General features: G+C 35.3%; 2 protein-coding genes and 1 long non-coding RNA gene across 6 annotated transcripts in view; 1 reads left to right on the forward strand and 2 right to left on the reverse strand.

The window, feature by feature from the left end:
• Positions 1-13015, reverse strand: part of nAChRalpha4 (nicotinic acetylcholine receptor alpha4) — a 220107-nt gene extending 207092 nt beyond the window's left edge. Inside the window, exon 1 of one of the 4 annotated variants that reach the window (XM_075291042.1) lies at positions 12846-13011. The gene's annotated coding sequence lies outside the window, so the exon portion shown is untranslated. Of the gene's footprint in view, positions 1-12757 lie in introns of all 4 variants that reach the window. The other 3 variants (XM_075291039.1, XM_075291040.1, XM_075291044.1) reach the window with 3 other exon arrangements.
• On the forward strand, positions 884-6073 carry LOC142227128 (uncharacterized). Its single transcript, XM_075297481.1, has one exon. It carries the CDS (start codon positions 884-886, stop codon positions 6071-6073), a length of 5190 nt encoding a protein of 1729 aa, XP_075153596.1.
• A 9799-nt stretch (positions 13016-22814) lies between the features above and the next one.
• On the reverse strand, positions 22815-24051 carry LOC142239783 (uncharacterized). The gene is made up of 3 exons (XR_012723113.1): positions 23938-24051; positions 23546-23607; positions 22815-23480 (listed from the first exon to the last, which is right to left on the reverse strand). It is a non-coding gene; the product is annotated as an uncharacterized LOC142239783 (long non-coding RNA).
• Positions 24052-27395: the final 3344 nt, after the last annotated feature.

Below are 27395 nucleotides of genomic sequence, written 5' to 3' on the forward strand. Positions count from 1 at the left end.
TAAAAGCGAGAGTAAATAATTTGCAATAAGAGAAGGAGAATTCTCTTTGCGTTATTCTCATTTGTTGAAAAGTTAAGTGTTGTTAACATACCCAAACCTCTACCAGCGAATACAAGGCTGGACTACGCTTTGTTTATAAGGTATCGAATTTACCGGAAGGAAAAGAGACCCATGCGATTTACATTGCTTCAGTGACATTTGTTGTATGAACTAAATATTTTGGCTTGGATCACCGTTGATTTATATACGTTTGAAAGAAAAGAAAACTATTATATGAATTGTGCTGATAACCAGCTTTAATACATTTGTTGCTTTCCGTAAGTGGGCAACACTCCTTTAAGTTATTGGGGAATTCTCTCTCTCTGCCTAAAGAGAGTCGTGTAAATGTTTTTGTTTGATTTGAAGTGTTGCCTTTATAGCGCTTTTTATTCAAATACAGAGAAATAATAACTTGAAACTGGCTTATATTTTTTGATCTGTGACGATATTGAAAATTGGATTGGAGCTTTCAAAACATGTTGTGACATTGAGGCGTACGTCCTTTTATATTTAGTTTTGTTTTCCTTTGCGGGCCGGCGTGGAGATTAGTATGAATTTGAGTTTTTGGAGTATTCGTGTTTATTTAAGAAGGGATAGTTTCGATCACTGACTTCAAGTGAATTATTTATCGATACGGTTAATTTGGTGATTGTCCTTTGGATTTATTGGAAAGTCTGTTGAATCGATTAAGTTTAATTGGGAATTTTTGAAGATCTATTGAAAATTTAATTGAGGCATTTTTGGGTTCTAGTGATCGAATTCGTGGTTCATATTCTGGGGAAGAGACGTGATTGTATTTTTTAGACATTGATTGAGTCTGGTTTAGATAGGATAATATCGCGAAATGGCGGATCCGGTTCTACTTCGAAAATTTAAAAGGTTTGCGGCATTATTTTTGGAATTTGAGAGGGAGTACAATGCGATGTCTACTGCGGCACACACAATGTATACGGTGGAGGTACGTAAAGAGGAGTTTAAAAGTTTATGGAACAAGGTTAAGACATCCTACGAGAAATTTAACGTAGACTGCGAATGCGCAGAGGAGCAGGAAAAGGAGGCGTCTGATCTTTTTAGACAGTGTAGGGAGGCATATATAACCTGCGCTGCAGGGATGGGGGAACTTTCTCAGTCTTTTTTGAGTAGGTCCGTTCTCACGTCCACTGCGCTTTCAGCCAGTCCGATGACTTCTCAGTCAGGGGAAAATAGAGGTAACGATCATCGTTTGCGATTACCTCCTTGTACTACGGAAATTTTCCATGGTGATTACCTTTCTTGGCCATCCTTTAGGGATATGTTTACGGCTGTTTATATCGATTGTCAGTCAATAAGCCCAGTAGAGAAGTTGTTCTACTTGCGTCAGAATACACAAGGGGAGGCATTGGAGATTGTTAAGAAGTCTCAATTGACTAACGAAGGATTCGAAGTTGCATGGAATAATCTGAAGGACAGATATGAGAATAAAAGAATTCTAGTTAATAGTCAGCTCAAAATCCTTTTTAATTTGCTGCCTGTCAAATACGAGTCCGCGGGGGAAATAAAAAGAATTCAGAGAGAGATTAATAACTGCATTGCCTCTTTAAAGCTGCATGGAGTGTGCATTGAGAGCTGGGATCCAATTTTTGTATTTTTGTGCTCTACCAGGCTTCCAATGACAACGCTTTCATTATGGGAACAGACAGTGAAGGATAAGACCGAAATTTCGAAATGGGCAGATCTTGATAGATTTTTGACAGCTAGATTCCAGTCGTTGGAAACCGTTTTCGATTTTTCCCATGTTGATGTTAACGAACCTCCTTCACAGAGGAAATTGAGGACCTACCAGACTAGTTCTAATAAAATTAGTTGTTTTGCCTGCTCCCAGGATCATTTTCTGAAGAATTGTAATAAATTCTTACGGATGAGTCAGGAGGATAGATTTGCTGTCATTAAGAAGAATAATCTTTGCATTAATTGTTTTAGTAATAAACACAGGTTGAACCAATGTTCTAGTAAACTCAGCTGCGAGAGATGTAAGCTTCGACATAACACGCTGTTACACAGGGATTCGCAGACCTCATTATCCACTTCTATCACGATTGGTGGAGACTGTCCTGCTACGGGTCAAGATAATTTTCAGGAGAGTTCTCACAGGGAGCAGGATATTCAGAACTGTTTTGCTACGTCGTCCAGGCATGTTTTATTAGGTACTGCCGTAGTGAATATTAGGGTGAATGGGGTACTGTACAATGCGAGGGCTTTGTTGGATCCTGGATCGCAAGCATCGTTTATTTCAGAAAGGCTTCAGAGGCGTCTCGGGTTACCGACTACAAGAATAAACGCCAGGATATCTGGTTTAAACAATGCATTGGCCGGTTTGACTCAGAAACAATGTATATTTGAATTGACATCAGGAAGGGATGATGACATTAGAATAGAAATATGTGGTTTGGTACTTCCGCATCTGACAGGGAGATTGCCTAGTTCCTCCATTTCACTCCCGGAACGCTTTTCTGTGGGTGATATAAGATTAGCAGATCCGTACTTTGCGAAAAGCGATCAGGTGGATATTTTAATTGGTGCAGATGTTTACCCACAAGTTATTCTGGATGGTATTCAGCGTAATGTCCTTGGCTCACTTGTGGCCCAGAACACTATATTTGGATGGGTATTGACTGGTCAGCTCGATAGTGAGAGTGGCGGATTAACCACGACGGTTTCCTTCTGCACCGAGGTGTCTTTGACCCAACAATTGGAGAAATTCTGGAAACTGGAAGAACCACCAATGGCCCCTGTTATGACTGAGGAGGAAACATATTGTGAAGATTTATACACGAGAACAACTAGAAGGTCCACCGATGGTCGGTTTATCGTGTGTCTGCCATTCAAACCTCAACATGCGGAAGGAAAAGGATTGGGAATGTCCCGGACCAAGGCATTCAGGCAGTTTCTGAGGAATGAATCTTCTTTGTTACGGAAACCGGATTTGAAAGACATGTACGATACCGTAATAAGGGAATACGAAATTTTAGGACAGATGATTAGAGTAGCTGAGTCATCGGAAGGGGATCTTGATTTTTATTTGCCTCATCATGCGGTGGTGAAACCGGAGAGGACATCCACGAAGCTGAGGGTAGTCTTCAACGCATCTTGTCCGACTTCAAGTGGCCTAAGCTTAAACGATACTCTCTACCCCGGACCGGTTTTACAGAACGACTTGACGTTGTTGATCATAAGATGGAGGTTTTATCGTTATGTTTTTAATGGCGACATTGAGAAGATGTATCGCCAAATACTTGTCGATGATAGGCACTCCCGTTTCCAGAGAGTAATTTTTCGAGACAATCCTAGGCAGCCGGTAGAAGATTTTGAACTGAAAACGGTAACCTTTGGTATCAATTGCGCGCCTTTCTTGGCAATACGGAGTTTGTTGCAGCTAGCCAAGGATGTCGAGGATGAGTTGCCATTGGCAGCACGAATTTTAAGACATATGATGTATGTTGATGATGCTCTCGCTGGATCACACGATATCTCTTTGGCTCTAGACGCTCGCAATCAGTTGATCACGGCCTTATCTTCGGCGGGATTTTCTATGAAGAAGTGGACTTCAAATGATGAACGTATATTGAGGGATTTACCAGCCGAAGACCTTCTGAGTGAGCACTTTTTAGAAATTGATGAGGAAAGCAAGGCTAAGACATTGGGCATTAGGTGGAATGCCAAAAAGGATAGTTTCTATTTTTCGGTAAAACCTATCCTTCAGGAGGACATTTTTACAAAGAGGAGGGTTTTATCTATAATTTCTACTCTATTCGACCCTGCTGGCTGGTTAGGGCCCGTAATTATTGTGGCGAAGATGTTGATGCAGCAAATATGGACGGAAAAAACAGATTGGGATGAGTGCTTGACTGAGTCTAGTGATCTTCAATGGAGGCAGTTTGTGAAGGATTATGAAAACTTAAACAACGTTCAACTACCGCGTTGGATTGGGTTTGACCCAAATTGCCACATTGAATTTCATGGCTTCTCTGATGCTTCTGAGAAGGCGTATGGAGCATGTGTGTACGCCCGGGTACAGTCTGCTGATGGGGATATTCAAACCCATTTGTTGCTAGCTAAATCAAGGGTAGCTCCTTTAAAGACAATTTCATTACCAAGATTGGAACTTTGTGGAGCACTGTTATTGGCAGAACTAATAGGCGCTTTGAGGGCGGATCTAAGCTTTGACAATAAATGTATCAAGTTTTTTTGCTGGAGTGATTCCACGATCGTGCTTGCTTGGCTTCAGAAACCCCCTGCTTCCTGGACAACCTTCGTTTCTAACAGGGTATCGAAAATTGTAGATTTGGTTGGGAAGGACTGTTGGAGACACGTTGTTTCAGAACATAACCCCGCAGACATTATAAGCAGAGGTGTTCGATCACATGGATTGATTGGAAATTCTTTGTGGTGGCATGGCCCATCATGGATGAGAGCTTCGAGCGTCTGGGATGTTCAGTTAGGGAACGAATTTCACACTGAAGAAGAATGTCGAAGCATAAATGTACATTTTACTTATATTAAGGATTTTGAAGATATTCTTCTTCGCTTTTCATCATACTCAAGAGCGTTGCGAGTAATGTCATATGTTTACAGATTTGTTTTACTGGTAAAGAGGAAGTCGTCACAAGTGTCAGAAAAACACTCTTCGTTTAGTGAGTCACAACTGGTTAAAATAAAACTAATTATTGTCACTCAGATGGTCTATTTTCCGGACGAGTATTTCAGGTTATCAAACGACCGTCCTCTGCCTACTACAAGCAAGTTGCTTAACTTAAATCCATTTATCGATGGGGAAGGACTGATTCGAGTAGGAGGACGTCTAGCTAATGCAACCTCTTTGTCATTTAATGAGAAACATCCAATTATATTGCCATACGAGAGCCAATTTTCACGGCTCTTGATAACCTTTATTCACAAAATTACTTTACATGGAGGAAATCAGTTAATGCTCAGAGTTCTGAGAACTGAGTTCTGGATCCCAAGATCTAGAAATTTAATAAGATCTGTCATAGCCAAGTGCAGAATTTGTGCGATTTGTTCGAAACGGTCGAAGGAACAGATTATGGCATCTTTACCGGTGGCTAGGACAATTATTGACAGGCCGTTTACGAGAACGGGAGTTGATTTTGCCGGCCCTTTTGATATCAAAAATTATAGAGGGAGAGCTTGTCTGATTACCAAGGGCTATGCGTCGATTTTTGTTTGCTTCGCAACCAGAGCGATTCATTTGGAAGCTGTTAGCGATTTAACAACAGCTACCTTTTTAGCGGCATTTGCCAGGTTTGTTTCTCGCCGTGGCTGTCCCAAGGAAATGTTTTCGGATAATGGGACGAATTTCGTAGGAGCGTCAAGGGCATTGCGGTCAGATTTTCGAAATTTCCTTCGAAATACAAGTTCAGAGATAGTTCAAAGTTACTCTAATAATGGTTTAAATTGGCATTTTAATCCAGCGGGAGCGCCACATATGGGTGGCCTGTGGGAAGCAGGCGTCAAATCCTTCAAACATCATTTTAGAAGAATTACGTTCAACTTGAGATACACTTTTGAAGAATTTTCCACGCTTTTAGCCCGAATCGAATCTTGTTTGAACTCTAGGCCTCTCTGCCCTTTATCGGAGGACGTTTCATGTGTTGACGCCCTTACTCCTGGGCATTTTTTAGTTGGTGGTCCAATTTTGTCACCCCCAGAGCCACAGATCAATGAGGCTCCCCTTTCTATCATGAATCGTTGGCAAAGGGTAAAAGCAATTAACCAAAATTTGTGTATGCGTTGGAAAGAGGAATACTTGAAGGAGATAGTTAAGCGGAATAAATGGAAAACTGTTGAGTCGAATCTAAAGGTAGGAGATATGGTTGTCATTCGAGATGACAATTTGCCACCTAATGAATGGAGGTTAGGCCGAATATCAGAGGTTTTCCCAGGAGCGGATGGAAAGGTCAGGGTTGCTGAGATCCGAACGTCGAAGGGTCCGCTTGTACGTCCCATAGTTAAACTGGTTCCTCTTCCTATGGATTAACCAGAAAATTTCTTTCCTTTCTTTTTATTTGTTTTCCTTTCAGTTAATTTTGTACAATGGTTAAGGCAAAGAAATATTATTCAGAGAACCGAGGAGACAAACAGAAAATTGTGTGTCGGCTATGCTTACAAGATCATCCTCTTAGATTTTGTAGAAAATTCCTGACAATGGACTACTCAGAACGAATGAGGATTGTCTCAATATACAAACATTGTGCCGGCTGTTTGGCCCACGATCACACCTGGCGCACGTGTAGCAGTGAGGGACGATGTAAGAAATGTGGTGATATGCACCATACTTTGCTTCATAAACCAGGACCATGTTCGTCCAGAAAGGTTGTGAAAAGTGTGGTTAAGAGACTAGGACCTCGTTCGTCTAAATCTCAAATTGGAGTAGGACCTAGATCGTCTGACTCCAAACGCCAAAAAGGACCTAGTTCGTCCGAGAGTAGGCGTCAAGTGGGACCTAGTTCGTCCTCAAACAAATCAAGAGAAGTTGTCTCCTATACATCCCGAGAAACGATTAGGGATAATCCTGCTCGTAAGGAATTGATGAACCCTTCTAACTCGTATAGTATTCACGAGTCTATAATGCTCCGCCCGACAGCGGTTGTGAAGATTGTTTGTGGTGATCGCCATGTTTATGAACGAGCCTTAATAGATCAAAGTGCGGAGACGACTATAATAGATGAGTCTCTAGCCCGAAAACTGGGCCAACCGCTAGTAAAAATTGGAAACCGAGTAAGGTGCTCATTGGAACTACGTGGAGGCAGCGGAATGAACCATGCCATTCAGATATATGCGGAAGTCCGTAAAAGATTTAGAATATTGACGCCAAAGAAATCAGTGGATAGTCGCATTATTGACGAATACCCAGGACTGCAACTGGCGGATCCCAAGTTCTATATGTCGGGTGAGGTACACCTTTCGTTAGGGGGTGATCTATATTCAAAAATTATACGGAATGGAGTCGTTGGTGGAACGTTCGGGAAACCTCTCGCGCAATTTACTATTTTTGGGTATATCATCTCTGGAACCTGTTTGCCTTAACTTTATCCTTATCTTCATTTGGGGGAAATTTTCATCTATAAAATTTGTTATATTGGAATCGATGGTGTACCAGAACATTTACAAGGAATTGAATTATTTTATCATATTTTTTTTTTGCAGAGTACTGCAAAGGGGCCGGGATGTTGATACTAGAGATACGTTAGAAGTCAACGCCATCTGTGAAGTTGTATTGGCTGGACTTTCATTGGATGTTAAGATCGAGTTATTATGGAAATATGGCCACTTTGTGGGAGTTGGGATATTTTTCCATCCTTTAATCTTAAGTTTATTCTCTATCTATCTATTACTATATTAATTGGTGTAGGAGTGTTAGTTCAAAAAAAGGTTTAATCATCGTGAAGTCATCGAATTTAAATTATATTGAAATTTTGATTGAAATTGTAATTATCGCAAGAATATAATCGTAAATTTGTACCACAAATAAAACTGAACTAAAGAAGAAATGCTTGAATAAACTAAAATAAGAGAACAAACTAAACCTTTACAAGAATTTTATTGTGTCACTGCATGGTGTTTTCAACTTGTGCCATAATTTTCTTTTTTTGTGGATAGCTCCAGAAGTGCTCCGCCGGTGATATAAAAAGTCCCATTAGATTTGGGAGGCTAAACAGGTTTAGTACACTAAAAGACAAACAAGACATATAGACTTATGGCATACAGCTTTCAGGCTGCGCTGCAAAAAATGACATTGAAAAAATTCAAAGGACGCACAATTAAACTCTTCGCACTATTGTTAATGCACCATGGTACACTGTTAGAAAAATATGTTTTTCATATGTTCCGATATAAACAAAATGTGTTTCGGGCACAATTTTAAAACACAATATATTTAAGTGCAAACATGTAATGTTCCTAAACTAACACTAAATGTTTGGGACATCTATGTTAATATGTTACAATATATTATGTTTGGGGCATAAATGTTTCATAAAAATCATATGTGTGAATGCAAACATATATAAGTTTACAAATTTCGACTAAACATACATATGTTGTGATATTTTATTCAAAGCGACAGAGAGAGTATACACGGTTGAAAAATACTGTTTTTCATATGTTTGGCTATAAACATTATATGTTTGGAACACAAATTTTTAAACACAATATTTTTGAGTGCAAGCATATAATGTTTATAAACTAGCATAACATGTTTGGGACATCTATGTTAATATGTTAGAATATATTATGTTTGGGGCATGAATGTTTCATAAAAATCATATGTGTGAATGCAAACATATATAAGTTTACAAATTTCGACTACAAACATACATATGTTGTGATATTTTATTCAAAGCGACAGAGAGAGTATAGAGAAAGAAATAGAGATGAACCGGGAGAGAGAAAAGATATCAACATAACACAGCGAAAGAATCAAAAGAGAACAATTTCTGTGAAACCGCTTGTATGTTGTTTCGGAAAACTCTTTTATGATAAGGCCAAAAATTTGATATGCTTAAGTCAAAATATAATTTAATTTGAATAAAGAGAATAAACATTCGGAACCAAGAGAATAGACATTTGAAAAACAAACAGCATATGTTTTCGGCTGAGAGCAGCATTTTATGTATGTGTGGACATGAGTTTTGTTTATCATTTTGGTATTTTGGGCACAATTTTTCTTGGTTCGTTAAAAGAAATCAGGGGTCTTCATAAAAATAACGAAAGGCACTATACTCTTTTTAGAGTTGGGACAGTAAAATGAAATAAGGATGAAATAGTGAAAAATTACACAGTAAAATGTATAAAAACAAAGTTTAGTTCCTCTTTATTAATAAGTAGTCCACGAGGAGTTGACGGACACCTTGAAATATAAAACAGACACCTTGAAATATTATGTTCGAGTTTTGCAACTAAAACAATTTAAAAAGTTTATTTTCTTTAAAATGAATTATTAAAGAAAAATAAAAAACATTTTAGAGCGATAGTGTTAAATGCTAGTAAAAAACTGTTCACGCCTAAATAAATTTATGTTTATGTTATAAAATTATTTATGTATGTTTATACTCGACTCCACGTTCTTCTTTTGTTAGAGTTTTTTAATTTTTTATAGTTTTTGAATTTTAAAGTTTTGTACCAAAAACAGTTTTTTGTTACAAAATTGTTATTTTTGCAAAAAAAAAAATAATATTTTATCCAAAAATCAGTCAATTTCGTTCATATCAAGCACTGTTACTGACTATAAATCTTTAATAAACCATATTTCGAAGTTTCATTGTAAAACTTTAATACAGTATAAATATAAATGTGTAAATTAAAAAAAAAAAAACAAAACAAAACAAAACAAAGTGTTCGGTCGGAGCAGGGATTGAACCCACGACCCTTTGCATGCAAGGCAGACATGCTAACCACTGCTCCACGTGGCAAACAAATGTATGTTTCTGTTAAATAATGTTATGTTTGCATGGGCTCGTGGGCGCTGCAAACTATGCTATATAAATGTAACTTATAACGATAATTATCTACTGGTGACTATAACAGCTACGTAGCCCAGAGGATAGTGTGTTGGCTTACAAACTGTATGGTCCTCGGTTCGATTCTCCGTGCAGACGAAAGGTAAAATTTATAAAACTGAATAATTTCTTCAACATTATTTGTATTACAGAAAAAGGTGCCAAGAACTAAAAAATTTCGTGGAAGTGAAAATTGCGAGTATGTTAGGGAATGAGCACAATCGTCTTTGGGAAAAATTCTTCCAAGCATATAATATTTTTGGACTCAAAATGCTTCCAAATATATAATATGTTCACATAAAACAAATATATTAATGTTTCGGCAGTATCCAATAATATATGTGCTTCCTGCTAAATATGTTTGGAACATATGTTAAAGAAGCGATTTTTTTTTGAGGGTGTAAGACTAAAAAACATCGTGGAAGTGAGAAAGATGCGAGGGAATATACAATTAGGAAAAAAAATTATTGAGCACAATCTTCTTTGGGAGAATGTTCTTCTATGTTTGGAAGCATTTTGGGCTCAAAATTTTCACATAAAACAAATATAATAATGTTTCGCCAATATCCAATTAATGTTTCGGCAATATCCAAAAACATATAGTTTTTGGGAAAACAACATTATTGAATTTGGATGGAAAAATACAAAATGTTTAGAACTTGGGCTGCTCACACATTATATTGTTTAGATTGTGTTTGGGAGTATATGTTACAGAAGATATTATTTTTGAGGGTGTGGAAGAGAATACACAATGAAATTAGAAATACCTTGAAACCATGTGGAAAAAAAGCAAAAGTTGACTTAACCCTCTAATCTTATGTCCCCCACTCACTCGTTTTTCGTTTCACACCGAGTTGAGATGCTTGATAATTTACAATTAATTATTATTCGAGCTTTATGGAATTAGAAGATTAAGGAATTTCATCACCGGATTCAATGAAATAAAACGCCAGATACAAATCTATACACGCTAACTGTACATGTTTCCGTTTGGGCGAATGAACTTTTCCACAGTCTTTGGTACAGATCTGGCTGGAATAGATAACTCAATTTGAAACCTTTATGCTAACTCTTAATGGAGAAAACATATAGCAATTAATCCCCTTTAAATTGAATCATCTTTAATCCCACTGTGCATCATCTCTTCATATAACTACAAATCCTTTAATCTTATATTTATTTCGTTTTGTTACTTCAGTAATCCAACAACACGAAATCTATTTTTAGAGGCTATTGCTGAATTAACCTGATTGCACGGACTTCTTTAATCCCACTGTGCATCATCCGATATATCAGGCTCACTTAGACTATTCAGTCCATTGTGATACCACAGTGGTGAACTTCTCTCTTATCACTGAGTGCTGCCCGATTCCATATTAAGCTCAATGTCAAGAGATCTCCTTTTTATAGCCGAGTCCGAACGGCGTTCCACATTGTAGTCAAACCACTTAGAGAAGATTTGAAACACTCAGAAATGTCACCAGCATTAGTGTGTAAATATAACCATAGCGATAGGCGAACACTTATTTACGTGTATTTCTTATGGGAAGCCCAAAATCCGCGACGGAATACCGTGACGGCTAGCGGCGTGTCGCTAAATTAAAACTTATTCTAACTCCTTGGCGAAAACTGGTATAGTGTTGCCATCGCTTATCAATTTTTTTTAACTCACCACTAGGAATTGCTGTTGCCTGGACACGTGTAGATTATTTTTTCTTGAAATAACTCAACAAATAACAAGCCATTGTATGTTTTTATTCAACTTCATTGTTTAATATTGTCAAAGCGTGCTGTATTGACAACAAAAACGCTAGGAAACGTGAAAAAGGGAATTATTCGCCGTCAAGCTTATTGTATTTGCCGTTGCGGCAAAAATGTTTCGCCTACCGCCTATCGCTATGGTTATATTTACACACTTACTGAGGTATGATAATCCACCGCTGAAAAACTTTTTGATGTTCGGTCGAAGCAGGATTCGAACCCACGACCTTGTGTATGCAAGGCGGGCATGCTAACCATTGCACCACGTTGGTTTAGGTCTAAACATTATATGTTTGGAACTCATATTTTTAGCACATTATTTTTAAGTGCAAACATATAACGTTCATAAACGAATACAAAATGTTTGGAACATATATGTTAATATGGTATAACATGTTTATGTTATGTTTGGGACATTACGTTTCCTTATATATAATATCTCTGGATACAAACATATATATTTTTGGAAACGTCAGAGAGAGCGAGAGAGAGATTAGAAGAAAAGATAAAGAGGCAACGGAGATAGTTAACGATATACATATATAGATATGCAAATTTAATTACAACATAAGTGTGGGTTGCTGAGTATTCGTTAATGATTGCTTATCGACTTAGATGTTTTTAAATAAATTACAAAAACACGTGCTTATTTGTATTTTAACACAATAATATTTAAGACAGTTTGCTGCAAGCAAACAAATGTTTAGAAATTGGAACTAACTATTTGGAGTCTTAAACAAAAATATGCTTAGGGTGAAACATAACATGTTTGCACAGAACAAACATTTTTTTATTTGAACACGACTCGTTTTGAAATGCTTATAAATGGAAAACGTTTCAAACACCAAAACATGCTTGGTGAGAACGTCGAACTACTTTCAAAATTTTATTTTTGTCAGAATGAACAGTTCAGTTCATTATATATTGTGGGAAGGAAAGAGCCCTAATATTGCATCTCTTTTCTAAAGTTTTGCGATTGTTATTGCACGATATTTGCACTCTCTAAAGGAAAAATGGAAGCGACAGCATAGCAGAAAAAACAAAAAGATATATTTGTAAATACCATACATTCCATCAATGTAACAAAAACGATATCACAATTGCATCACAAATTGTCACCACGACATATTCTCCTAAACTCTTCTGAATAACTTTAGAGGCACATACCAATGCACATCTAAGCCAAAATAATCTACCCTATATACATATATAATTACGTATGTTGTATACCATATTCATTTTGACTATTTGAAAATATATGTGTACATAGGCATTTTCACGTGCCATAAAAGAAAATAGGTTCACACTATTTTATCATAGAAAAATACAGTTTTAGTCAAAGTCATTTAGATACAGTTAAATTCAATACTAATTCTTCAATTCAATATCCCAAATAATATTACCCTCTAATAGAAGTTTTCAGTGTCACGATTCTGTTAATAAAATCACTACACATTCATGTATATAGATTTAATCTGATTAGAATTTCACCTGGCGTTTGTTAAATATATCAGCCCGTTTACAAAGAAATCCGCTCCTCTTTTCTAAATAGAATTTTTATGTAACACCAAATTGCTCTTCAATATTTTTCTGAAGTGAATTGGGATTTTCCGTTTACCACCAAACAAAAGGGAATGTATAAGGAAACTGGATGCTGTTGTCTATGCATAGCGAGTGATAAGCGTTGACAATTCAGGATATCATGCACGCACACACACATAGGCATTTTGTGTGTACCCTTCCAGTTAATTCCAGTCTATGCCGTTTGTTATTGTCATTATGCATCGGTGTTATGAATGAAAAATCTTGTAAATGGTGGTGGAAACAGTTTCTTGTTTATGTATGTGTGCTTCAAAACACAATAAAATATCATTGGATAACAAAACGATTATCATAGAATGTCAACCACGTGCTTGAGTGAAAACAGCTGACCTGAATACTGATTCCCGTAAGAGCGTATATTTCTTGTGTTTCTTACATAGCTAACATATCTAAGTTTATTTTCCAAATAGTATAGAATTTTATTTTTATATCAGTAAACTGGAATACAAATAATTTGTTAGTCTTTCACGAATATAGAGATATTTTATGCGAGTAACATCGTCAAGAAACTACCCATTGTAGATATGCCCATTTATAGATAAGAGTACGTCCAATAGGGTATGCAAACAGCTGTTTACAATTTTTGGTATTAGAGTGGTTCACATGTCCAAACTTTTCACCATAATTATCTGCGCAGTCGTATTGTATCTCGGACCAGAGAATGAAGCCGCCGAGTCGCGCCGCCGACCATTTTTTACCAGTCGACACCGCCACCGAATATGTCGGCTCATCTCGACTCTTTAACAACCAATTAATCAATAATATTGATTTATATTTGAAAAATGTATTACTGCTTGTTCGTAGAATTTTCGTTCGCCTCGAGACGAACGGTTCGTAAAAATCAAATATTGGTGTTCGATAGTAAATCATAAATAATGAGTTCATGACAAAATTCATGATTTTCTAGAAATATATATCTAAAGTTATTATAGTTTCAATCTAGACGAACGATTCGTCTCGAGTCGATTTTGTGTTTCATGAATAGGCAGATAATAATTGTTTTAATTTTTGCCAAAATTTTTAACCTTCCACAAAAATCCCTAATCTGAAAACACTGCGGGCAATAGGCTGAAAAATTAATGAGTGTTCCGATATACAATGGCGTGGCTTGGAAAGCTTTTTTGCAAGGGAGCAAATGCACTCCGGTAATATGTACCTTTTCACCAAGGTTGGAAATGTACGTAAAGAACAGAATTATAATTCAACTTCAGATGTAAACAGAAAGTGGTGTTAAAATTTATGGCATGAGTATTATGATCACGAGACGATGGCGTAAGGGTCAAGAAACCACACCACGGAAGAGCTAGCCAACACATTTTATTTTCATGTCTTTGAACTCGTTTTATCGAAAAATTTTCCCAATGAAGTCTAAAAAAACAAAAAAAATTATAATATAAGAAAGACGGAGAACACGCCGTATAAAGTGAGAAAATGGTTTATCAACATTTTAAACAAAAATACAAAGTGATCGGAAAATATGTATATTATCAAATACAGAAATGAATCAAACAAACTGCAAAACATAAAAACTAAAATAGTATTTCTAATTAAATGGACAAAATCCGGCATTATTCCAAGGTTCATTAAAAATTCAACAAAGCACTATTCTATTTTAAAAATTCTAAATTCTATTTTAAAAACGCAACTTACATTACAGATGGGAGCCACCGTGGTGCAATGGTTAGCATGCCCGCCTTGCATACAGAAGGTCGTGAGCTCGATTTCTGCTTCGACCGAACACCACCTCAGTAATGCTGGTGACATTTCTGAGGGTTTCAAAGCTTCTCTAAGTAGTTTCACTGCAATGTGGAACGCCGTTCGGCCTCGGCTATAAAAAGGAGGTCAATGATAAGAGAGAAGTTCACCAATGTGGTACCACAATGGACTGAGCCTGATACATCGGGCTGCCACCTAACCTACAGTACAGATGAAAACAACTTTAAATACATACGAACTCAATTTCCTCACCAACATTTTAAATCTGCTAATAAAACAAATTCATGAAAGTAGAAAATTACAAATTGAAGATCAAAAACAAGCACATCATCATTTAATGCAAATGATGGAGAAAGAAGACGCCGCAAAAGAAGGAGAGCCATAAAAAGAAATTCAAAGCCCTAGAAGAATGTGCTGCCTTAAAAGTTCTCCTGATGAAAGGGGACATAGATATAGTTCTTATTCAAGAACCATATGTTTATAAAAACAAAATATGTGAATTAAGTACTCCGGGGTTCAAACTATTGCAGTATACTGGTAATGATGTAAATCGAGCCGGTATAATTGCTAAAAACGAGCTCAACTTGTTTCTGCTTCCTTCAATGTGCAATACAGACACTGTCGTTGCCAGTTTAGAAATAGTCAAATGCAAATATTGGGTATCTTCGGTCTACATGGGACATGATAGGGAGATGCCTCCATGTTCCCTTAACACCTTAGTTGAGGAGTCATTGAAAACAAAGACAAAACTCATTATGGGATGCGATGCAAATGCACATCATAGTATATGGGGAAGTGGTGACATTAATACAAGAGGAGAGTCACTCCTAGAGTTTATTTTGCGTACTAATTTGGTAGTTTGCAATAAGGGAGATGACCCAACCTTTGTTACTAAAAACAGACAAGAGGTTTTGGACGTCACCTTGGCGTCGCAAGAACTGAATGAAATGATATCTGATTGCCAGGGTTTAAGTGAACATAGCTTCTCAGATCACCGCTACATCAGTTTCAAATTTGATGTTCACAGCACCAAGACCATATTTCCGCCAAATGTTAGGAAAGCTGACTGGAATAGGTATAGGCAATCGTTCAATATGATGATACCGGAAATACCAGAGACAAATATGAGCACTGTGCAAGTTATCGAACACGCAGTGGAGAGGATTGCTAAGGCCTTCAACATTTCACTGAAAGCTGCATGCCCTAGAGGGAAGCCAAGGGGAAAAAATCGACCACCATGGTGGTCTACGGAGTTAGGTAATATAAGGAAATCGTGCAGGAAGCTCTTTAACAAAGCAAAGTCCACCAGAGCTCCTGTGGATTGGGACGCTTACAAGAAGAATCTGAGAGGATACAAGCGAGAACTGAGAAAGGCTCAGCATAACTCTTGGAATGATTACTGCAGCAGCATTGAGAATACGTCCGAGGCTTCCAGACTACGGAAGGTGCTAGCATCCATGAACTCCACTCCAGGTTTCATTAAAACATCAGAGGGCAATTGGACAAAGTCCAGTGAGGAGACGATGCAGGTACTATTGGACACACATTTCCCCGGAAATCAGACGGTTGAACCATGTACTGGCGGTGCCACAGTGGCTCAGCGGTCGTTTCCGAGGAAAGTGTATCGGAATTTAGAATAAAATGGGCGTTAAAAAGCTTTGGACCATTCACATCCCCCGGACCTGATGGAATTACTCCGGCGGTGTTACACGCGGTGGCTGACAGATTTATCCCCTGGTTGTCGGCTATATATAGGATGTATCAACTTAGCATATATTCCAGGAAAGTGGAGGGAAACAAAAGTCGTTTTCATACCTAAAGCGGGAAAAGCCTCTCACTCGAGGGCGAAGGATTTCCGACCAATCAGCTTATCCTCATTCCTACTTAAGACTCTGGAGAGGATGATAGATATTTATCTTAGAACTAGCATCGATTCAAGTTTGTTCTCGAAACGACAGCATGCAACTCGAAGGGCAGGTCTACTGAGACCGCACTACATGAACTAGTCAGCTTTATTGAAAGCTCACTATCTGTCAAAGAATACACAATCGTGGCGTTTCTAGACATCGAAGGGGCGTTCAATAATGTCCATCCGAGCTCGATATTAAATGGACTGACAACTCTGAATGTTGATCCATGTATACTCAGGCTGTTAGACGAACTGCTAATGAAGAGACGTATTTCAGCCACACTAGGACAAGCAAACATACAAAGGTATGTGAACAGAGGCACTCCCCAAGGAGGAGTTCTATCACCTCTTCTTTGGAATGTTGCTATAAATAGCCTTCTGGTTACTCTAGAAAAAGAAAGGATAAAAGTGGTGGCATACGCAGATGATGTGGAAAATTCCCATCCACAATCAGAGATATTATTCAGAGGGCCCTCCGGATGACTGAGAAATGGGCGAAAGATAATGGTCTTGGGGTAAATCCTGCAAAGACAGAACTAGTTATGTACTACAAGGATCGCAAAACTCCCACGGTTAAGCCCATTTCCTTAGGGGTTATTGAAATTCCCTTTAGTGAGTGTGCAAAATACCTTGGCGTTATTTTGGACAGGAAGCTGAACTTTAAGCTTAATATTGAAGAAAGGGCGAGGAAAGTAACGGTAGCTTTATACTCGAGCAAAAAGGCAATAGGAAAAAAGTGGGGACTTAAACCAAAAAGTGTGCATTGGCTATACACGGCAGTGGTTAGACCTATAATGCTATATGGTGTTGTAGTCTGGTGACCGGCACTTCACCAGCCGACAAGTTTAGACAAAGTTTAGCGTATGGCGTGCTATCTCAGGTCCATTCAGCAAGACAGGAACAAATTCCCTTAATGTCATACTGCATCTATTGCCTTTAGACATTTTGGCCAAACAGTCAGCTGCAACAACGGCTGTGCGGTTGCGCGAGTTATCGCTGTGGTCGGAAAAAAGTTACGGTCACAGTTCGGTCCTCAAAATAATGCCAGATGTGCCTAACGTAGTGGATTACACTTTGGCGAGACCATTTTTCGACAATTTTATCCGCTATTCAATAACACGTCCGTTCCGTTCTATGGTTGAATGAAGAATCATACATATATAAGAACAAGATCTGTGAATTAAGCACTCAAACTTTTGCATAATACCGGTAAAGATATAAATCGAGCATGTATAATTGCTAAAAACGAACTAAACTTGTTTCTGCTTCCTTCCTTGAGCAATGCAGACACTGTCGTAGCCAGTCTTGAGATATCCAAATGCAAATACTGGGTATCTTCGGTTTACATGGGTCATGATAGGGAAATGCCTCCATGTGCCGTTAAGACCTTAGTTGCGGAGTCACTGAAAACAAAGACAAAACTCATTATGGGATGCGATGCAAATGCACTTCATAGTATTTGAGGAAGGAGGAATAGAGCTTATGTTGCGTACTAACCTGGTAGTTTGCAATAAGGAAGATGCACCAACCTTCGTCACCAAAAACAGGCAAGAGGTGTTGGACGTCACATTGGCCTCTCCGGAACTGAATGATAAGATATCTGAGTGGCAAGTTTTGAGGTTACATAGCTTCTCAGATAATCGCTACATTAGTTTCAGATTGGCTATTCGTACTTCAAAGACCATATTTACGCCAAATGTTAGGAAAGCTGATTGGAATAGGTATAGGGAATCGTTCGATATGATTATACCGGAAATGCCAGAGACAAGTATGAGCAATGTGCAAGATATCGAACACGCAGGAGAGAGATTACTAAGGCCTTCAAATTCTCACTGAAATTTGCATGGTGGTCTACGGAGTTAAGTAATATCTTGCAGGAAGCTCTTTAACAAGCAAAGTCCACCAGAGCTCCTGAGGATTGGAACCCTTACAAGAAGAATCTGAGAGGATACAAGCGAGAACTGAGAAAGGCTCAGCATAACTCTTGGAATGTTTACTGCAGTAGTATTGAGAATATGTCCGAGGCTTCCAGACTACGGAAGGCACTAGCATCCACTAACTCCGCTCCAGGTTGCATTAAAACATCGAAGGGCAATTGGGCATCGTCCGTTGGAGGTACTATTGGACACACATTTTCCTGGAAATCAGACGGTTGAACCATGTTCTGGCGGCGCCACAGTGACTGAGCGGTCGTTTCCTATCGAGGAAATTGTATCGGAATCTAGAATAAAATGGGCGTTAAATAGCTTTGGGCCATTCAAATCCCCCGGACCTGATGGAATTACTCCGGCGGAGTTACAAGCAGTGACTGAAAGAATTATCCCCTGGTTGACGGTGATATATAAAGGATGTATAAACTTAGCATATATTGCAGAAAAGTGGAGGGAAACAAAAATCGTTTTCATACCTAAAGCGGGAAAAGCCTCTCACTCGAATGCGAAGGATTTCCGACCAAGGTTGGTGACGAAGGTTGGTGCATCTCCCTTATTGCAAACTACCAGGTTAGTACGCTAAATAAACTCTATTAGCGACTCTCCCCTTGCATTAGTATCACTACTTCCCCAAATATTATGATGTGCATTTGCATCGAATCCCATAATGAGTTTCGTCTTTGTTTTTAGTGACTCCTCAACTAAGGTCTTAACGGCACATGGTGGCATCTCCCTATCATGTCCCATGTAAACCGAAGATACCCAATATTTGAATTTGGATATCTCTAGACTGGCTACGACAGTGTCTGCATTGCTCAATGAAGGAAGCAGAAACAAGTTTAGTTCGGTTTTAGCAATTATACATGCTCGATTTATATCATTACCGGTATTAACTAAGATATTTTTCTATGCCAAGTGTTAGCTTTCTATAATAAAGGAATTCAGTGTTATCGTTTTATAAGAAATTTTACTAAATTTGAGGAAACTTGGTTTTAGTTCGGTTTTTGTTTATTTTTACGAACGCTTTGTTATCAGTGAATAAAATTTTCTTGTTCTGTACACACAAAAAATTTCACCAACATTTTTTCAATTAAGCACTTAATTGAATTTGGAAACGGATTCAATTAATATGTTAATTGATTCAATTAATTATTTAATCAAATCCGAATAAAAACCAATTAAAAAATGATTGATATTTGTTACGTTTCCAATTAAAATATTAATTGATTCAATCAATTTGTTAATCAATTCGGAAATAATTTGAATAATAATAATTTTAAACAAACGTGATTGAAATTTTTTCCGTTTCCAATTACACATGTGATTGATCCAATCACCTTTGTGATTGAAATTGAATAATTTTGAGCAATGGAAAGAGCGAAAAGAGAACAAGAGAATTGGTATTTATTCAACAATGTATGATGGAGAGATCAGTCTGTGGAAGTAACTCGTAACGAACGGTTGGTTTTTTGTTTTTCGCGTAAATTGAAAAACATGATTGGCGACATTCTGTCTGCTGCATTCAATATGTGTGCATAAATATTTTGAACGCAACAACAAATCATAGCAAAAGGCCGGTATGCACCTCTAGCGAAAAATTTCATTCCCATAAGAAATGCATTGCTATTTATGCTAACGAAATTTTCGGTAGCGTTCAATTTCGTAAGCTGGTACGCACCTCTAATGAAAATAACAGGGTTGTCAAAAGCATATTTTGGCAGCAAATATTTAATTTATTACAATCATTGTGTGCGTAAAAGTTTTAAAAGGTCTGTAAATAATAAACAATTTATTTGAGGAATATTTGGAACATATATTAACAATTTTTAAAAGCGATTAGCTGGTTTAAAATTTGTGTACACAGCCCTGTTTTTTTTTTTATTGTAGACTTAAATAAATTTTTGCTACCGGAAATTTCGCTAGAGGTGCATACCGGCCTAAAGGGTTGAAATAAATAAAGTGTGCAACAACAAACGACCACGTGGTAAAGGTTTGAAAAAAATATATGAGAGAACGCATTTGAAATTACCTGTGTTTGTGTTTTGTGGTATTGTAAAAATGGAAAACAATCTACGTTTATTGAAGGTAAGAAATTGTGAAATGTGAATACGGGTTTCCATTGAAGCCTGTTTACATTAAACGGACTAAAATAATATATTTTTTTATTCATTTTTTTTAGTGACCAATTTTATTTTGTGAAATTGACCAATCACTTGACCATCAACTCCATCATTTTATCAAATATATAAGAATATGTTTGCAACAAAAAAGTGGGTACCGTCTTGATCTTCTAAAATTATAAATTTTTTTCACTCCTAGTTTTCTTAAAACCAAGAGCGGTATGGGTTTGTTGGAAGATTCACCTTGAAGTTGGGAAGTGGCGTTGGCATTAAATTGCATTTTTGGTTTACCTGCCTTTTTCAGTTTGAACCCAAGTAGAGAGCAGTATATCTGATATATAAACTAATGAGCTGAATTATGTAATGGTAAAAAAGTTCTTTCTTTTGGATTTAAAAACATGAAAAATATCCGAAAATAATAAAAATATGTATTTTCCATTTATATTTTTTTTCTATTTCAAGAATTTACAAAGTATCATCAATATAATACCAAATACTACATTGTTTTCCCATTATTTTTGTCTTTCATTGGTTCAAATTTTAATAGACGATTTCAATGTGTGGATTTTGGAAAGGAATTGTTACTAAAATTAAATTACCGAGCTCCTAAATACACCTTTTTATGCTAAAAGACTACAACTACAAAAGAAGATTATAAATCTGTAACCTGGAACTAAGAATTGAACTTGATATTCTATGCAGGTAATGTTTAACAAAATTAATTTTTGTTTGAACAAAATTAAATTCAAATTATTCTAATTTAGCTTACAGGCTGCTGAATTATTGGAAATCTAGGCGCATCTACATATTAGAAGGAACATGCTAACATGGTTATTATTATAAGGAAGATAATGATTTATATAATTTATTTTTTCACCCTATAGTTGTTATTGATAGTAATTGTATTAGTAAGTTATGTTAGAACAAAACACAAATAACAAGAACCAAATTTATTTGTCTATTGCATAATTCAAAAAATAATAAAATATTGAATATGTTTTATAAGAAACACATATTTTCTTTTATTTCAAATAAAACTAAATACGATTTTGGGGTCGCAATAATAAATTTTTGATCGAAATTTATAGCCAATTTCAATTAATTATTTAATTGAATGAATCAAATAGTTGATTGATTTTTGTCGCGAAATTAATTAAAATTTTAATTGATTCAATTAAAACTGTGATTGAATTTTATGTTAAAAATCAATCACGTTTTTAATTGATTCAATCACACAATTAATTGATTCCGTGACAAAAGTCAATTAAATTTTTAATTGAAAATCGTGTTGGTTTTCAATCAAAATGGGTGATTGATACTATCATTTTCGTGATTGAAGACATTTCAATTAAAAAAATGATTGAATCCGCGATTTTCGTGATTGAAATCAAAAAATTTTTTTTGTGTGTAGTAAATTCTTATACCCACCGAAGAAAACAGTATTAGTAAAATTCCATGCCTTATTCTAGTTAATGAACTATTCCTAACTGCTTTCAGTTTAGGATTTTTTACTGAAACAAGTAAATTTTATTATTTCACACAAAAATTTAACTTAATGGAAATAAAATGGCTAAACTAAATTGATAAACATCCCAATAAACACAAACGTCTGAAAAATACTAAAATTCAATAATTTTTCAAGCATTTTTTCAAAGGATTAGGGTAATATTCAAGTTGAGAAATTGTTGAGAAAATCGAGTTCTCAACAAAAAACAGACATTACCCTCAACAGTATCACAACGGACTGAATAGTCTAAGTGAGCCTGATACATCGGGCTGCCACCTAACCTAACCTACCCTCAACAGTAAAATTCAACACAATAGCAATAATCTCTCAATTGTAATCCTCCAATTGAAATGCATCGCTACTCAATAATTTCTCAAACAGTTTTCAATATAAGACAAATTAAAAATTAACATTGTTGCGAATATTTTCTAACCACAATTTGCATGGAAGTCAATCCCAGTTCTAACTGAAAGTCAACACAAAATTTTTTGTAAATTTTATTAATGTTTTTCGTTAAAAACATAATAATATTAATATAAAAATAATAATATAATACCAATCAAAACATAATTATCTTATTAAGCGTATTAATAACTGAAACTATCAATACGACTTTAAATATCTTAAACATTTTTACATGTATAATACGATTTCCTCCATAATGTTGGAGTCACATAACTATTAATTAATTAATTATTAATTAATATGCTGGCAATTTGAAATAATTAACATCGAGGAAATCACAAAATATCAAACTGATGACGGAATGTAAATTTATGTAATGCACATTTTCATCCAGAAGTTCTTGATATTTGAATTGTTGCACTTTGCAAGTTTTCTGGAATCTTTTCTTTGTTGTTTCCTTCATCATTTTTTCACCGGTCAACATCTTCCAAGGATATTATAGTTAGCGTTTTGGATTAATTTCAGTCTCATGTCAAAAATATTTCAATTTTTTGTATTTCTTCCCACTGACCACGTACTTCGTGGCACAAAATGTATTGAAAACCACAAAATTCGATTTCCTCAATAACATTGGTGTCACAAAATTGTTATAAAACTCATTAAAATTCGTGGAAATTGCAAGGAACGTGTAGGCCAGAGAGTTAGAATAAATTCCCACAAAATAGCAAATTAAACCTATGATGCGATGTAAATTAAAGTATCGATGTGATGCGAATTATCATCCAGTAGTTGTTGATATGGAAAAGCATAAATGCCAAGTTTAATTCGTTGCACTTTGATTTATGGAAACTTTCTCTATTCAATAAGCCACCATCATTTTTCATCGGTCAACCTCTTAATGTTTGTAAGAATGTACCATCCAAAGATTTTAGTTTTCTGCAAAAAAATTTAAATTTAGTGACGTCTCTAAAGTGTTGATTTAATTTTTCATATTGTCTTACCAATTATTATAAACTATTTGAAGCAGTTCCAGTTAATTGTCCAACATTTTTTCATCGGTCAGCTTTTTAATGTTTTCAAGTACGTAGAATTCGGCAAAGAGATATACACAGTCTCACATAAGTTTACATACCCTTGAGGTTTTTACCTTATAACTAAACAGGTTTCTTGTTGTTGTTTATAATCCGGACTAAAAAAATCTTCTTGAAAACTGACAGACACTTTGTTTTTCAAATTAATTTACAAAATCTAAAGCATATATATGCATATTTTATTATATTTTATTAATTAAAGAAAATACAATTTCTTAAACCGTATGTAAACTTGTGTAAGACTGTGTATATTTAGTGCCTTCCTTAAAGTTTCATTTCATTTTTTTTTTATTTTCACTTACCTATTATTAGAAACTATTTGGAGTAAATTCAGTTTTTTGTCTAAAATTTTCCAAGTTTTTTATTTCTTCCAATTGACCACGAACTTCGTTGCACAAACAAGTATTGAAAACCACATGGTTTATTTCGTTGCATTTTATGGTAGTGTTTTGTCAAAGTTTTCTCATATTATCTTCAACACCTTTTCACAGATTTCGTCAACATTTTGGCAAATTGGAAGTAATTCGCAAACAGGTTGAAGATGTATTGAAGATGAGCTGTTTCAAGTCAAGTTGAATTTATGTTGAAAATTATAATTACCCTCAAATTGAAAAGTTGTTGCATTTGAAAAACGCTCATCCTGTGTTTATTGGGATATTTTCCTTTAGTTTCGATGACACTTTTTTCGGGGTGTGCTTCAGTTGTAAAGTTGGCGTTGTTTGGGTTTTGTTTGGCATGCTTTATGCGCTTTACAGACTATCAGTTATTCCGGACGGAATGTCGGTGTTTGTAAAGAATCTTACAGTGTGTCGGATCGATACGACTTGTCGGCGATAACTAAATAATCGGTAAATGTGTTATCGATCCCATAAACATGCAGCAGTATCGATTATGCCTTCGGACTTAACTTATAATGTGCACAATATATGGGATATGTTCGACACGAGCACTGTCGTCCGGAAAAACTGATAGTCTGTAAAGCGCATTAGTTGTATAGTTGGCGTTGGAGTGGGCTGTTGTATCTTTTTAGCAAGTATGCAACAAGGGAATATAAAGGTACGGAATATTTTGGTATTTTGAGATATATTATCGTTTGCTTATTAAACATTTTAAGTGAGTTATTAAGGTAGAATTACATACCATGCGTTCAATGCGTCCGATGATTGAAGAGTTGAAATTTCTCTTTGAAATCAAAAAGTCGAATAGTCTGCCGCAAACAGAAAAAAATCAACCCTTCCATCAACGCACGGTGTGTAATTCAACCTTTAATACTTTAGAAAAAAATCATTAAGAATGTTCAATATTTAAGAAAAAATGCTGAAATGGAAAGAATATATTGAAATCGTTTTGTAGATATCTAATTTAATATTATTCTACATATGTAAAAAATAAATATTCAATTTCAGAGTAATCCGTGATGAATTTGGAAAGTTTTTTGTTACACCTCAGCTTATATTTTAATGGTAAATTGGTAAGTATTCTTTTTAAAAATTTGGCTTTCTTTTAAAGAGATGTATTATTCATTATATTATTAGTTAATTAAATTTTTTGGAAACCACTTTAATGTTTTTCTTGTAAATAAATATTTAATTTCAGACAATTGTTTATATTTCGGCGTATAATTTAATAGAGAATTAGTAAGTTTTCTTTTAAAAAGTTTGCTTTCTTTTAACTAAAATATTTACGTTATTATGACCTTTATATCGCCAAAAACACAGTTTTTAAAACTTATTTTATTATTTCTTTAATCAAATTTTTTGGAAACCATTTTAATATATTTAATGTAAAAAATAGATCTTTAATTTCAGAATAACCCCATTGGAATAATTACTCCTCTGCTTATAATTTAATAGTAAATTGGTAAAGTTCTTTAACTTTCTTTTAACCAGGATATTTATTTTTTTTTTATTTTATTATATATTTAATAAGATTTTTTGGAAACAAATTTAATGTTTTTATTTAATGTAAAAAAATATTTAATTTCAGAGTAACTCTAAATAAAATTTTTGGTTTCTTTTAACTAGAATATTTAGTGTTTCTATGTCCTTGATGTGAAGGCCATAAAAACACTAAAACAGTTTTTTGAGTTAAAATAGCGTACTTCATTATTTCTCTAATTATTTCAGGTACAAATTTTTTGAGATACGTTTACCTAAGAAAAGTTGAATTCCTTACACCATTTTATGAACTGGAATATAAAAAATATAAAAATTGTGTTTTATTACATGGTGTTAATTTTTATCAAATTCATTATTCCTTCCATTCCTCAGTATAAGTCAAAATGTCTAAACAGCGAGTTAAAATAAACTATTTTCGTGTTCCACGTGGTCGTAATTTTTATTGACAAAACCCATTGAATTAAGAACTATCATCATACGTTTTTGTAATAAAGTCCTTTTGCCTAAAGAATGTTTACTTTTAATGTATGAAAATTTTCATAATAGAATAACGGTTTGTTGTTCCTTTAATTATTTACTGTGGAATGATTGATTTAAAACTGTGGAATGATTGATTTAAAAATAATTTAGTCGTCGATATTTTAAAGAAATTTTATTATAGGGTTTCCCAAAAAATAGTCAAGTTAGCCAAAATAGTATAGGTTTTTTAACTTGGTAGGGGTATATATATATCTTATGGTGGTGTAAAATTGAACTAAAATACAATGTCATAGATGAACTAAAATTTAAGAGAATTTTGAACTAGATAAGCAGAAAAAAATCTTAAGGGCTAAATCATGGTCAATATTACTACAGTTTAGTTCATTTTGCAATGGAAAAGGGTTCACAGTTTTTTCAGTGTGTAAGTCAAGAATGTTCATAGTTTATATCCAGCGAATAATTTAATAATTTTTTCATTGAGCTTCCACAAAAGTATAGAGGCGCTGAAATGAGCGCAACTAAGTTACACTAGAGTAAGCGGGTGCTTCCTCCTTCGCTTACCAAGTAGCAATTCTGTAAGTAAGTATTGTTGGTTTTTTATTACAATTTTATACGAAATAAGTAGGATGTTACGTTAGTAGGCGCAGGGAATAACAAAAAAGTGTTTTGAATTTGTTGTTTTGGGTTTTGATTGGTTTGGTTTGAAAATTTGATTGGTTTTGGTTTGAAAATTATTTGATTTCTTTTGCTTAAGGCCGGTATGCACCTCTAGCGAAATTTTCGGTAGCAAAAATTTATTTAAGTCTACCACAAAAAAAACAGGGCTGTGTACACAAATTTTAAACCAACTAATCGCTTTTAAAAATTGTTAATATATGTTCCAAATATTCCTCAAATAAATTGTTTATTATTTACAGACCTTTTAAAACTTTTACGCACACAATGATTGTAATAAATTAAATGTTTGCTGCCAAAATATGCTTTTGACAACCCTGTTATTTTCATTAGAGGTGCATACCAGCTTACGAAATTGAACGCTACCGAAAATTTCGTTAGCATAAATAGCAATGCATTTCTTATAGGCCGGTATGCACCTCTAGCGAAATTTTCGGTAGCAAAAATTTATTTAAGTCTACAACAAAAAAAACAGGGCTGTGTACACAAATTTTAAACCAGCTACTCGCTTTTAAAAATTGTTAATATATGTTCCAAATATTCCTCAAATAAATTGTTTATTATTTACAGACCTTTTAAAACTTTTACGCACACAATGATTGTAATAAATTAAATGTTTGCTGCCAAAATATGCTTTTGACAACCCTGTTATTTTCATTAGAGGTGCGTACCAGCTTACGAAATTGAAAATTTCGTTAGCATAAATA

Source organism: Haematobia irritans, chromosome 1 (assembly GCF_050003625.1).
Source record: "Haematobia irritans isolate KBUSLIRL chromosome 1, ASM5000362v1, whole genome shotgun sequence".
Lineage (NCBI taxonomy): Eukaryota > Metazoa > Arthropoda > Insecta > Diptera > Muscidae > Haematobia > Haematobia irritans.

Excerpts from the sequence above, each read along its gene's own strand:
- LOC142227128 (XM_075297481.1), top strand. The coding sequence starts at position 884 with ATGGCGGATCCGGTTCTACTTCGAAAATTTAAAAGGTTTGCGGCATTA.